At 48.1% G+C, this 12211-nt stretch overlaps 1 protein-coding gene across 2 annotated transcripts in view; it reads left to right on the forward strand.

Annotated features, from left to right (window-relative positions):
- Positions 1-1883: 1883 nt before the first annotated feature.
- Positions 1884-12211, forward strand: part of MNT (MAX network transcriptional repressor) — a 52516-nt gene continuing 42188 nt past the window's right edge. Inside the window, exon 1 of one of the 2 annotated variants that reach the window (XM_033171961.1) lies at positions 1884-2259. In XM_033171961.1, coding sequence (XP_033027852.1) covers positions 2187-2259 — 73 coding nt within the window. In that variant the 5' untranslated portion in view covers positions 1884-2186. The remainder of the gene's footprint in view (positions 2260-12211) is intronic. The other variant, XM_033171960.1, reaches the window with a different exon arrangement.

A 12211-nucleotide genomic window follows, 5' to 3' on the forward strand; every position in this document is an offset into this window, starting at 1 on the left:
CACATGACCCGGAAAGCTGTCCGTGCACAAACACCAGCTCCCTCGGCCTGAAAAGCAAGATGAGCGCCGCGCTGTGCCGCACCCCACTCCACAGTTGCCTTTAACCATCCAGGGGTCCTTTAGCTTTGCCTACTTTATCTACTTCATGGGACGCAGGTGGTGCTGTGGGTTAAACCACAGAGCCTAGGGCTTGCCAATCAGAAGGTTGGCAGTTCGAATCCCCACGGCGGGGTGAGCTCCCATTGCTCGGTCCCAACTCCTGCCCACCTAGCAGTTCGAAAGCATGTCAAAGTGCAAGAAGATAAATAGGTACCGCTCTAGCGGGAAGGTAAACGGCGTTTCCGTGCGCTGCTCTGGTTCGCCAGAAGTGGCTTAGTCATGCTGGCCACATGACCCGGAAGCTGTACGTCGGCTCCCTTGGCCAGTAATGTGAGATGAGCACCTCAACCCCAGAGTCAGACACGACTGGACCTAATGGTCAGGGGTCCCTTTACCTTTACCTTGTCTACTTATATACTTACATTGGTATGCATGGCGCACACAAAGTTGTTATCACCAGCTGCAAGGAGTCTGGTTTGGGTAGGATACCTATGATGAGTGAGACCTCTGTGCCAGCTCAGTGATCTGGGGTGAAAGCTAGCAGAAGTTGCGATCAAGGGACATACACAAAAAGATAGTTAGAAGGGCAAATAGGCCAAATTGCCCAAGGATTATGAAACAGCACCTAACGGATTAATAATTAGCATTGCAAATATGTGGGCACAACGAAACCCATCACGGAACCTGTCTTTCATGTTGACCCATACATAAATCATTGCTTCCTGCCAAGGCTATTTAGCAGACAAGGAGTATAAAAAAATTATTGCGTTGCCTAGCCACCTTTATATGTGGCTTAATCCAAACAAACACACCACTAAGTGCTTTATGTAAAATACTATGTATATTCACGAGAAAACGACAATAAAATCAGCAGTCTTCAAAAACAAGGAGGCATAACACAGTTATCAAAATATGGATACAATTAACAGTATTTAAAAGCTAAATGCATTAATAAAATATAGATGTGTACTGGGGAGGTTGCCTGCCTCAAATTTTGGGATGAGAGGCAAGTTCCATTGTGTCCCCTCTTGCTGACTATTGACTTTCAGGCCTCATTTGAACTACAGTGGTACCTCTGGTTATGTACTTAATTTGTTCTGGAGTGTATACATTTAAAGTAGTATCATACCACTTGTTTAAACCATGGCTTCCCCCAGGGAATTCTGGGAGGTTTCATTTGGGAAGGGTGCTGAGAGCTGTTGGTTTAACATTCATATTTTCTTCCCTAGGAACTCTGGGAATTGTAGCTCTCTAAAGGGGAATTGTGGATCCCCTACAGACCCCAGCATTCTTGAGCATGTGTTTTAAATGTGCTTATTTCAATATATGGTGTGTATGCAGCCCCATAGGCCAAATTTATAAATGCAGCCTGATGGAAGAAATGTGTGTATCTGTGCATTGCAGTAAACGCTTCAGGGTGCAGGCTGCCCCCGCGAAAGAAATAATTGGAGCCCAGCCAGCGTTAGGCTGAACCCGACACCCTAGTTTTCTACGTGCAAAGAATGCCTGCAGGAAAGCACCCGAGCATGCCCGCCTCCACGTGCAGCCTGGAATGGCACCGCCCAGGAAGAGGGCTTTGTGTTTGTTTGTTTTTTTCAAAATCGTGCCATGCTGCGCTGAGACGTCTAAGCGGAAATTCCCGTCCTGTCAAAAAAAAAAAAAAAAAAAAGTCAAAAGGAAAAGCAAGCAGGCGCGCTCCCGTCCAGCGAAGCGCTGCAATCCAGTCCGGGGTTTGCCTGCAATTCTCCCTATAGTAGCTGAGGGCAGTGTCAGTCCCTTTTTTTCTTGTTGTGTTTCTGTTACACATCGCCATCTTGTTACAAAGCCCTTTCCTTGTCTGGAAGGTTCGCAGAGGGGCTCGGGGCGGAGGGGGCGATCGCCTGGCTGGCTCCGGCTTCTTTATTATTATTTTTCCTTCCTCCTCCCCCCCTCCCTCTTCCCCCTTTGCAAAAGAACCAAACCCCGACATTAAAATTAAGAATCCTGCCGCGGGGGTGGCAGCGTGGAGTTTCCCTTCTCCACTTTTTTTTTTTTTTTTTAAGTCTCCCCAAGACTTTGGATCCTCCGCTGAAACGCAGCCCCGAGAAATGAGCATTGAGACATTGTTAGAAGCGGCCAGGTATCTAGAATGGCAAGCTCAGCAACAACAGAAAACACGTGGTAAGCCAGGGGTGGTGGCGGTGGCGGTGGTGGTGAGAATTAAGATCTCTGTCTCTCCTTTTGAAAGAAACGCAGAATGATTAATAATAATAAGAATAATGCACGCGTTGGGGTTTATCTTATCCCCCCCCCTTTTTGATTGTTGGAAGAGAAACCAACTTTGCAGCGCGAGGCGAGTCGCCTTTCGTCGGAAGCCCGTCGTGCACTCCACTCCCCCTTGTCACAGGGTTGCCCCGCTATCGCCTCGGGTTGCAAGCCTTGCGCGTGCATTTGACACGGGAGTAAGTCCCCTCGGATTCGCCGCCGAGCAAACAGCGCCTCGGGCTCGGGGGCCCGTCGGTTCCCCCCAACCGAAGCAACCGTATTTATTTTGGCGGGTTAAGGAGGTGAGTTTTTCCTCCCCACTTTGCTTTTTTAAAAAAATGCACTGCGTTATGATTGCTTTCTCCTCCGTAGCGCAGATTTTGCAATGATGATCAGGTCTTCCGATTTCTCGTCGGTTCCCTCAGTGGGGGTTTCTAGTCCGGTTCTCCCTCCTTTCCCCCCTCCTCCCGTTTTTGTTAAATGACCCTTTTTTTGTTTTGTTTTAGTGAACATTTGGGCGGGGTGAGCGGAAAGATTTTTGTACCGGGTTAAGAAAAATATGAGATTGCCTAACGAGGCTGCGGTTGTGAGGATAGCAGGCTGCCTCGCTTAACAAGCGCGTTGTGGACATGTCTACTTAGAAGCAAGCCCCATTGTGTTAGATTGGATTTACTCCCAGGTAAATGCGTCTGGGATTACAGCCGGGGGCGGGAGAAGCCTGTCAACGTGGTCTAAATGCTTCATTCTGCGTTTACTCTGAATTTGCTGACACATGCTAGCCGAGATATGTATGTATGTATGCATGTATGTATATACTAAAAAATAAATAAATACAGCCCATTCATTTCCTGCGGATGGGCAGATTCTCCGATTCCCGTGCTCGCGTTTATTGCCACCCCCCAAAAATAAACTGCCTGACCCCTTTCCGCCCTGCAGTGTAAGGAGGGCTGGGAAGAAAAACAACCCTTTGCAACACGCACGTAGTTAACCGATGCAGCCCACGTAATGGCCATAATTAATTATGCTTGAGTCTCTGCTTGCTCTTGCGGTTCTTCATTCATGCATCGGGCAGCGATCCGTCCTTTTCACACGGTTTTAATTATTTCCTTCTTAAACTTTCTAAGGCGCATAGTGAATGCAAGGAGGCGCGCGCAGGTTTTTAAGAGGCGGGCTGGATCAGAGGGTGGGTTACGATGTCATGTAGTTATGCGCCAAAAAAAAAAAAAACCCCACACACAAAAAAACCCGTAATAGAAAAAAAAGAGAGGAACCTTTCCTCCCTGCTGCCTCCCCGTGACAAAACAGAACCTGTTCTGTTTTTTCGACGATGCCTCCTGATTTATCATCAGGAGCAGTTATTCATTAGGCAGCAACTGTGGGGAGGGTCTAAATCTGTTGGGTTTCCTTTTGGGGAGGGGGAGCATTTCCATCTCGTGCTCGGCGGAGGCTTTTCCAGGGCGGTGGCGGGGCTGTTGGCGCTCCTGATCTTAAGGCGAGGGAGGGGGTGTCATATGATGCACTTTTAAAAACTATTTCCGCCTCTTTCGTCTGATGATGCGCCGCTCCCCTGATTGGGAAATCTGCTGGGAGAGATCCAGAAAGGGCTGTTGCTGCATGCGGGAGGAAGCGATCCTCTCCGCCCCGCATACACACACCCGCTACACACACACAAATTAAAATTCCGGAGAGATGCTGCGTTAGCGCGTGGTCGAGATCTAAGTGCACAATGGAACGTTGGCGTCGCTTGTATCTTTTTTTTTTATTATTTTCTTTCCCCTCCTCCTTTCTCTTCCCCCTCCCCCAAGTTTGGAACGTTGCGTGTTTGCTCTGCGTTCCAGGCCCTTTCCATTGGTTAGCGGGGAACGGGTGACGTGTCAAGGCCCTGCCCTCGACCACGTGCGCTGGGGACACTCCCTCTGTGGTGGCGTTGCTGCTGCTGCTGCTGCTGCTGCTTGGATGCGCGCTTTCATTCTTGCAACTATGCGCGTGTGCGCGCGCTCTCGTTCTCGCGCTTGTGCGTACAGGAGGGTGGGGGGGGGAGGAGGGCCTGCCCTCACTTGTTCCTGCTGCAGGAGCGTTGGTGATGATGATAATAACGAGGGTGACGTGAAATGGCATGCAGGAAAGATCTGAAAACCAGCATGCCGGTTTTTTTTTTTTTTAATTTGCTGTAATCCGAATAACAGATTTTAAAACTGCAGACCTCTTGTTTGTATTCGGGGCTCATGGTAAGGATCTGCTGTATTCACCATGCAGGCAGCTCAGAGCGCGGTGGAATGACAACATCATAGAATTTGGGAATATTAACAATGAAAATTAATTTGGTGAAGATCTGGTGGGGGGAACCCAGGATGCTGCTTTCTACTGTATTCTGAAAGGAGGAGAGCCCTGGATTAAAAATGGTCGTGGTGAAGGCTGCTGAGTCTGGGATCTTCCAGACCTACATCCTATTAATCATCATTATGCTTTATAGCACTGCGTACACTCTGAACTGCTTGCATGGATATAGCTTTGTACTGTTAGGGGTCATAAATAGACTTTTAATCCAGATCTCCTTCAACTAGCTGTTTATGGCTTGTAGCAAACAACAGCCATGTCCCTGCAATCAGCCCCAAGCGTGTGGACTGGGCTGTAGAATAATTTAAATATTGTTTGATAAATAAAAGCTAGGTGCATTTAGGGGGGGAATATTGCCTTACTTTTTTTTTTAACCCAGATCTCTTATCTGTCTCTGATTGGCTTGAAGTAACAACAGCTTCAGACATGCAGGCAAACAATAATGCAGGAGTCATCATACTATATTAGTACTGCTGCTGTGTAAAAAGGTAAAGGACTCCTGGACGGTTAAGTCTAGTCAAAGGTGACTGTGGGGTGCAGTGCTCACCTTGTTCTCAGGCCAAGGGAACCGGCATTCGTCCACATACAGCTTTCCGGGTCATGTGGCCAGCGTGATTAAACTACTTCTGGCGCAACAGAGCACCGTGACGGAAGCCAGAGTGCACGGAAACTGCTGCTATGTATGTAGGGCAGATCTGAGACCCATTTCTCATCTCCTTCCTACTCACCCTGTCCTGATTTTTTTAATCCACAGCTTTCATTTTGGAAATTTACATACGGCCCATAGCACAGAAAGCAACATCGTGGAGGCATGTTGGCCTTTGGGTGTGTGACCGCAGTTGTACCTGTTTCCTAACAAAATGGGTTCCTCTCTTGCAACACAATTTGCCATGCTTTTCTCTTCAGAACTCACTGATATATCTTGCATTTATAAAAAAAAAACAGCTTGTTGTTGGCACCTGTCTGTCTCGAGAGACAATGGAGTGCGCCTGGGAGGGTGAAGTCAAGCCGCTGCGTTAGGAGCACTGAAGTGACCTCCCTGGGGCACAAGCCTGGGCGGTGTGCAAGGAGGTCCTGGGCTGCCCAGACAAAAAGAGTTCCCTCTTGGCCTTGCTGATGTGGTCCAAAAAAAGCAGAGCAAAGCGCACCATTAAACCATCTTAGGGACTCCATTCCAGATTTGTGTAGGGTTTTTTCTCCCGAAGATTTCCAGCAAGGCAACGGAGATTTAAGATCAGAGCTTTCCTTCTCCTGGGTGGGCTACCTTTCCAGGTGGACGAGCCCCACCTGCCCCTTACTTCCCTCTACAGGACATGCAGTAACCGCCTTCTTGACCGTTGGACCCACAATTGGCCGCCTCCGCTCAATCTGCCGGAGCCCGTCTTCACATGCAGGGGAAGTCCTTAACTCACACAGGGTTTGAGACCCATCAGATACCCTTATAAACCAATAGTCATAACAGCGGGGGAGGGGGCAATATATTTGAGATTTAGTATGCCATGCTGAAGTCTGGTTTTCAATCCACATCTCGTGGGTGTGCAGGGGAAGAGTGACAGCTAGGGACAGAGCAACAGCGGCCATGCAGGAAGGCGGCCATTGTCTTGGAGACAATTCCGTGGATAAGCCTAGGTGAGCTGTGGGGAAACTCCATGTGTTCCTGGACTACAATTCCCATCATCCCCGGCATGCTGGGCGGTCAAAGGTTGCCTGCACCTGGGCCACGTGCATCCTCCGTGGTTAGGCGGTGTGCTTCTGGAAACCAGAAAGCAGCATCGTTTTGAGTCCCTGCCCTGTTTTTGTGGGTTACCCAAAGCAGCGAACAACGTTATAGTGAATTGTTGCAGCTTGCCTTCACTTACCCCACCTCACGGTTGTGAAGAACGTTCTTCCGTTGTGAATGGTCTGTGTCGCCGTTAAGAAAAAGAAGTCTGAGTCGGCCAATATATATGTGGACTGTCCCTGGACCGCGTGGCGTTTCTTCTCTATGTTCTCAAACTTCTTAAGCCAGCTCAAAGTTGTCATCTGAACTAGACAGATGTTTAACTGAGAATCAGTCACAGGCCAGTAAGACTTTTAGAACCCTCTCACCCCCCACCCAAATGGCAACTAGGACGTTGCTTTTTTTTGGCGACTGCAACCTTGGTTTAAGGAGCCATTTGGCGCCCAGATTACATAGCTGAGTTTCTAACGCTGCTAGCTGGCCGCTGCGTGTGGCAGGCAAGATTCTGGGTTAGAAGAGCCCCTTAAATCTTTGGACTGGCTCCAGGTTTGGTGGGAGGGAGCTAGGCAAAGTGTTCTCTGGTTGGCCCCACTCCTCTGAGTGGCTCCTGAAGCGGCGCAAGACGGCTGTGTCTAGGTCCCCCTTTGGTTTCCCACGGTGCCCTTGGGCAACACTTAACATCAGGGGCATTGTGGGAAATCAAAACGCAGACTGGATCTGGCTGATAAGCACTGCTTGACACCCTGGACCAGGAAAATAATTAAGGTATGAATGAATGAATGAATGAATGAATGAATTTATTTTTTACGGTCACAGACCAACTTACTAAATCAATAATAAATACAAAAATAATACGTTAAAATTTGCACAACAAAAACCATACACACATATGTACGTATACAGCAGCATTTAAAATATATTGATTAGAATTGGGGCATTAAAATATGGCCTAAAATTGCCATTTAGGGTCCTATTCATAGCGATAACACCGCTTGTTCTCTGAGCTTTATGGCTGCTACACAGTATTTAGCTACTTTCAGGGTAATCTCAGGGTCCATATCTTCTGCAAGGCATTTAAGGCATAGGAATTCATTTAAAGGATTTTGTATGATGGGGGAAATAAAAACCCGGCGTATGAATAATTAAGGTAGGGCAGAACAGAAGAAAAGGCAACCACCCCTTATGGTCCCTAGCGGGGTGTTGGGGCCTGAGCAACTGGCAGGATAGGAGATGGGTGTTCTCCAGTCTGACCTACAATAATTTCACAGGGTCCTACAATTGTAGAGTTGGAAGGGGCCACGAGGGTCCTCTAGTCCAACCCCCTGCAATGCAGGAATCTTTCACCCAATGTGGGACTCGAACCCACGACCCTGAGATTAAGAGTCTCGCCGGCTGAGCCAGTTGCCACTTAAGTGCAGTTATATTTCTGGGGCTTTTTGTGTCTGGCTTAGCATGATTAAACCACGTTCTGAATCTGTTTCAGTGCTCTAGACCGTTATCGCTTATATGGTCGAAGCAGTGACACGTCTACAAGAGGGAAGACCTCCTTACCCCCCTCCCAAGCCTACTGGGCTAGGCTCAAGGGGCTGGTTTTGGCGTATAAAGTCCCCTAGAGCTTGGGATCCGGATACCTGAAATATGGTCTCACCCGCTGTTTTATCTGGTTGATCCCTGTGCTTTGCAGACGGGCCTCTGGCAGATACCACCTTAATCAGGTGCATTCCACACAAAATTGGGTCTTCAGTGTCCTGGCACCTGCCCTCTGGAATGCACTCCCATTAAATATTAGACAGGCACCCTCTCATCTGTCTTTTCGGCACCTGCAGAAGACGTTCCTCTTTCAACAAGCCTTTTGCGTGGAGATCTTTCCCAGTCTGCATCTGTACTGGGATTGTTTTTATGGTGTGTGCTTTTTTTTTTTTAAGTCATTTGTTTTCACTGCCTTGTGGTTCCTTGGGAAGAAGTGTGGGACAGAAGCTTAACTATTAAATAACAATAATAATAAATAATATTGGTCTATGGACATAGAATGCTGTCTGGGGTTTTTTTTGTGTGTGTGGAGGGTGAGGATTAGCAACTGGAGCATCCTGGAAGTGGACATTTCTGAGTCCAGCTAGAATCCTGAGAGAATTCCATGCTGCAACATTTTGTTGCAGATCCAACTCAAAATTTGCCTAATGAGCAAGTTTCTCTTGGGTGGGGGAAAGGCTGATCACTGTTTTGATTCAGGGGCCCAAGGTGCTCCTTCTGTTGTGCTGCTACCTGGTCCACTTCTTCATCCCCTTTAGATAAGTAGCAGCAAATAGCTGCTTGGAGTCCCCATGTGTAGTGCCCCGGCACCCCACAATACCATCTGCCACTGTCTCCATCCATGGTCCCCCTCTCTCACACACACACTTGGGTGATTTCTAGTTTGCAAGCTCCTTGGGGCAGGGAACCGATAATTTGGCTTCACTGCAAAGTGGCCTGCACATAGATGGGACGGAACTCCAGCACCTTACCTGTGTTGACAGCTCTGTGTTTGCTTTTCTGAAATCTGGATTGTTTTTTTCCTGTGATGTGGGGTTAGGGGCGGTTCAAGGTCTCCTGCTTTGTGCAGTTGCGATTAAATCTTTGAGCGATGCCTTTAGACCTGCTCACCATGTGAAATCCCTTGCCAAAAGAATTGGGGGAATTCCCTTTTTTCCCCTTCCCTTGCCTTCCTGTTGCTTGCCATGAGTGGCAAGCCTCTCCAATGCAAAGTGGGGGGGGGGCACAGCGGAGGATCAAATGTCTGTGTTTTGTGCTCGTGTGTCGTATCTGATGGGAGGTAGCCTGAAACGTATTGTCTCAGCAATGAGTCACTCCAGGAAAGGTTGGATGAGAAGGAAATTAAAATTCAACCACAACTGCAAAAATAAAGAAGCCTTAGAGCTGCAGGATAGATTCCTCTTTTTCCATGTACCTTGTGTTGTTGTTGTTGGAAGATGGTCACGCAACCGCTGTAAAACCTGCAAATTTTTGGAATAAATCAGTGGAATGGAGAGGTAACATTGGGATAAACTATTGTCAGAGAGATTCTACCTGGAGCCTGCAAGAAAAGGTTGCAATGTGGAGTGCCTGCCAGTTCAGGGTGGCACTCAGCCAACCATGCCCTCTTTCAAGAACTCCATTCCGTTACTCAAATCATCTTAGGTGTTCCCATTATCTCTTCATCCCCGTAAACACACACCGTGTTTGTTGAGCATGCTCAGTCCTCATTAGGCTGTTTTCGGGTGTTTTCCCTCAAGGGTCAGTGTCCCTCCCAATTTATTTTTCTTCTTTTAGTCCTCCTGCATATCTTGCCATTTCTCTGAGTCTGCCAGTAGCTCTCTCTTACGCAGAGGAAGGATGGTGGAGGAGTTATGGATGGTGCCGTTTGGGTTACACAAGGCCTGGGAGAATTGAGATGGCAGTATTCAGGTGGGACCTGCAACAAATTCTTGCAGTGTGTGAGTGAAGTGCTGCTCGGGCTCAGCACTGCACAACTGAGAACACTCAGTCAACATTATGCTGAGTTTTTTGGGGGGTGGGGCGGGTTTCCTAAAGCTTTTTTTTTGTACTGCAAACCTTGGAGGACGCCTAAGTCTGCTATCTTGGAATTAATAATAATAATAATAATAATAATAATAATAATAATAATATAGTTTCAAGTGCCTTCCCCCCCCCAATCACTTCTGATTCATCCTGCTCGCCACCTGAGCAGACTGCCAGGGTCTAGGAACAATGTTCGTAGCCACTGCTCTTCACTGACACTATGGACCACCTGAATGAATCTTGCAGGCCACAGTTTGGGAACCCCTGGCATACTCTGTTTAGGATGATGCAGTTGTTCCTTTCAATGCAGCTACGGGTGTTGTTGTCATCCATCTGTCCCGAGAGCGAATGGAGTGCGGCTCCAGAGGTGAAGTCCAATATCTGCGTTAGCAGCACCGAAATGATCTCCCCCGGGGTGCAAGCCTGGTCGGTGTGTATGGAGGTCCTGGGCTGCCCAGACGACAAGACCCCGCTCTCTTGGCCTGGCTGATGTGGTCCAAAGTAAAGCAGAGCAATATGTTTGGCACCAGCTTGGCTGCAGGAGTTGCTGGAAAGAGGTGTCGTCCAACTGCCTGAGGGACTCCACAGTGGAGGTTTTAAGGGCAGTTTTTTTCTTCTCCTCGATGGGGTACCTAGAATCTAGGTAGAAGAACCTGTCTTTGCATGCAGGAAAAGTCCCTAACTCACCGAGGGTTTGAGACCCATTGGCTACCTTCACCTGGCTTAGTCGGCTCGTCTAAGCCGTTTCCCTGTGTGGCTGCTGTCACATGTTGACATCTAGCAGCCACAGGTGAGAGCTGAGTGCAGACAAACTACCCCAGAAGGAGCACAACACGTCCTGTTAGAGGCACTGTCCCTCCCTTAATACCCCATACACCCCCAGCTTCAGATGACCTACAATTAAAAGTGTTTGCTACTCATATCCCAGTTACCTGAATTTATCTACCTATATAAATGTTGTCTTCGTTGCATCATCAATTTAGGGAATTTTCTGCCACAGTCGCGGCTATTGACATAAATGGCATTAGGTTAAGGGGCTGGGCAGATTTGTGGAAGAGAATGGCTGGAGGCAAAAGACTCCGCTACTTTGGCTGTGGCCATCAAGTGATAATGTAGGCCGCGCATGTGGCTCTTGTGCTGCAGTTATCCCAATGACTCCCTTGGAAAACAATGGCTTAAATAAGGTCTCTACTGTTGTTGGATCTGTAAAATGGGCTCTTTTCCTTTGGTAACTACTTCCTTGAGGACTTTGTGTGCTCTCAGCTTGACTTACCTCCTAGGGTGGTTCTGAGGCAACCAGCCTACCTTTCAAGGTAGTTGGGAAAGAATACAACAACCTTTCATTGGCAAGGATTACAGGGAAGCAAGTCACCTACTTAGGAAAACCAGTCACACCTGAGGTCACCTGTGTGTGTGTGTGTGTGTGCGCGTGCGTGCGTGCGTGCGTGCATGCTTTTCTGTGTTCCTTTTTGATGGAGGACAATGTCCCAACTACACTTCTGGGTGTTTCATGGCTTCTCCCGTCAAATCTGTTTCAAAGCAGAGGTTGTTCCTCAGCTCAGGGGCACCCGCCTACTGTAGGTGAGGCAAAACCCAGACAAGCCGGCTGGCAGAGCTGGGGGCCGCATGGGGGCCGCTCGATCAGTGGGAAACGAAGCGGGGGGAAACGGTGGCGTGAATGCTGTTCAGCCATGGTTTTACTGTCAGTCTTCCATCTCCCCAAGCTGTAAAGTGGGAATAATGGTTTTCTATGTTGCGCTCCTCTGATTCGAGGATGAACTTGGCTCTGAGGTTCCAGAGCAGTGTTTGAAATTAGCCAGGTGCCAGGCGCATTTTGCACCTGGCGTCCAACCACTTGCAACCAAGTGGAGATGTCTGGGTGCCAGGATGACACCTGACATCTCCACCATCTGGGGATCATTGGATCTGGACACTGTTTTCACACACTAATACCCCGTCCTGTAGAATTCTATCAGTTATATTTTATCTGCACAATAGGAATGAGTTTCTGGAACCAAATTGCTATTTCTGTGCAGCCTGAGCAGGAACAGTCACCCTGAAAAACAACAGAGGCAGGAACAGGCCGAAATAGATGTGGACTGGATTAAGTGACTTTTCTTTTTTAAGTTCTCAAAGTTCTTAAATTAGCTCAAGGTTATCATCTGAACTAGCCAGATATTTAACTGAGAATCAATCACAGTCAGTCCATCATTTGAAAAATAAGAGCTGTGTCTTGCCCCAAAAGGGCAACGAGAT

This window comes from Lacerta agilis, chromosome 15, assembly GCF_009819535.1.
Source record: "Lacerta agilis isolate rLacAgi1 chromosome 15, rLacAgi1.pri, whole genome shotgun sequence".
Classification (NCBI taxonomy): Eukaryota; Metazoa; Chordata; class Lepidosauria; order Squamata; family Lacertidae; genus Lacerta; species Lacerta agilis.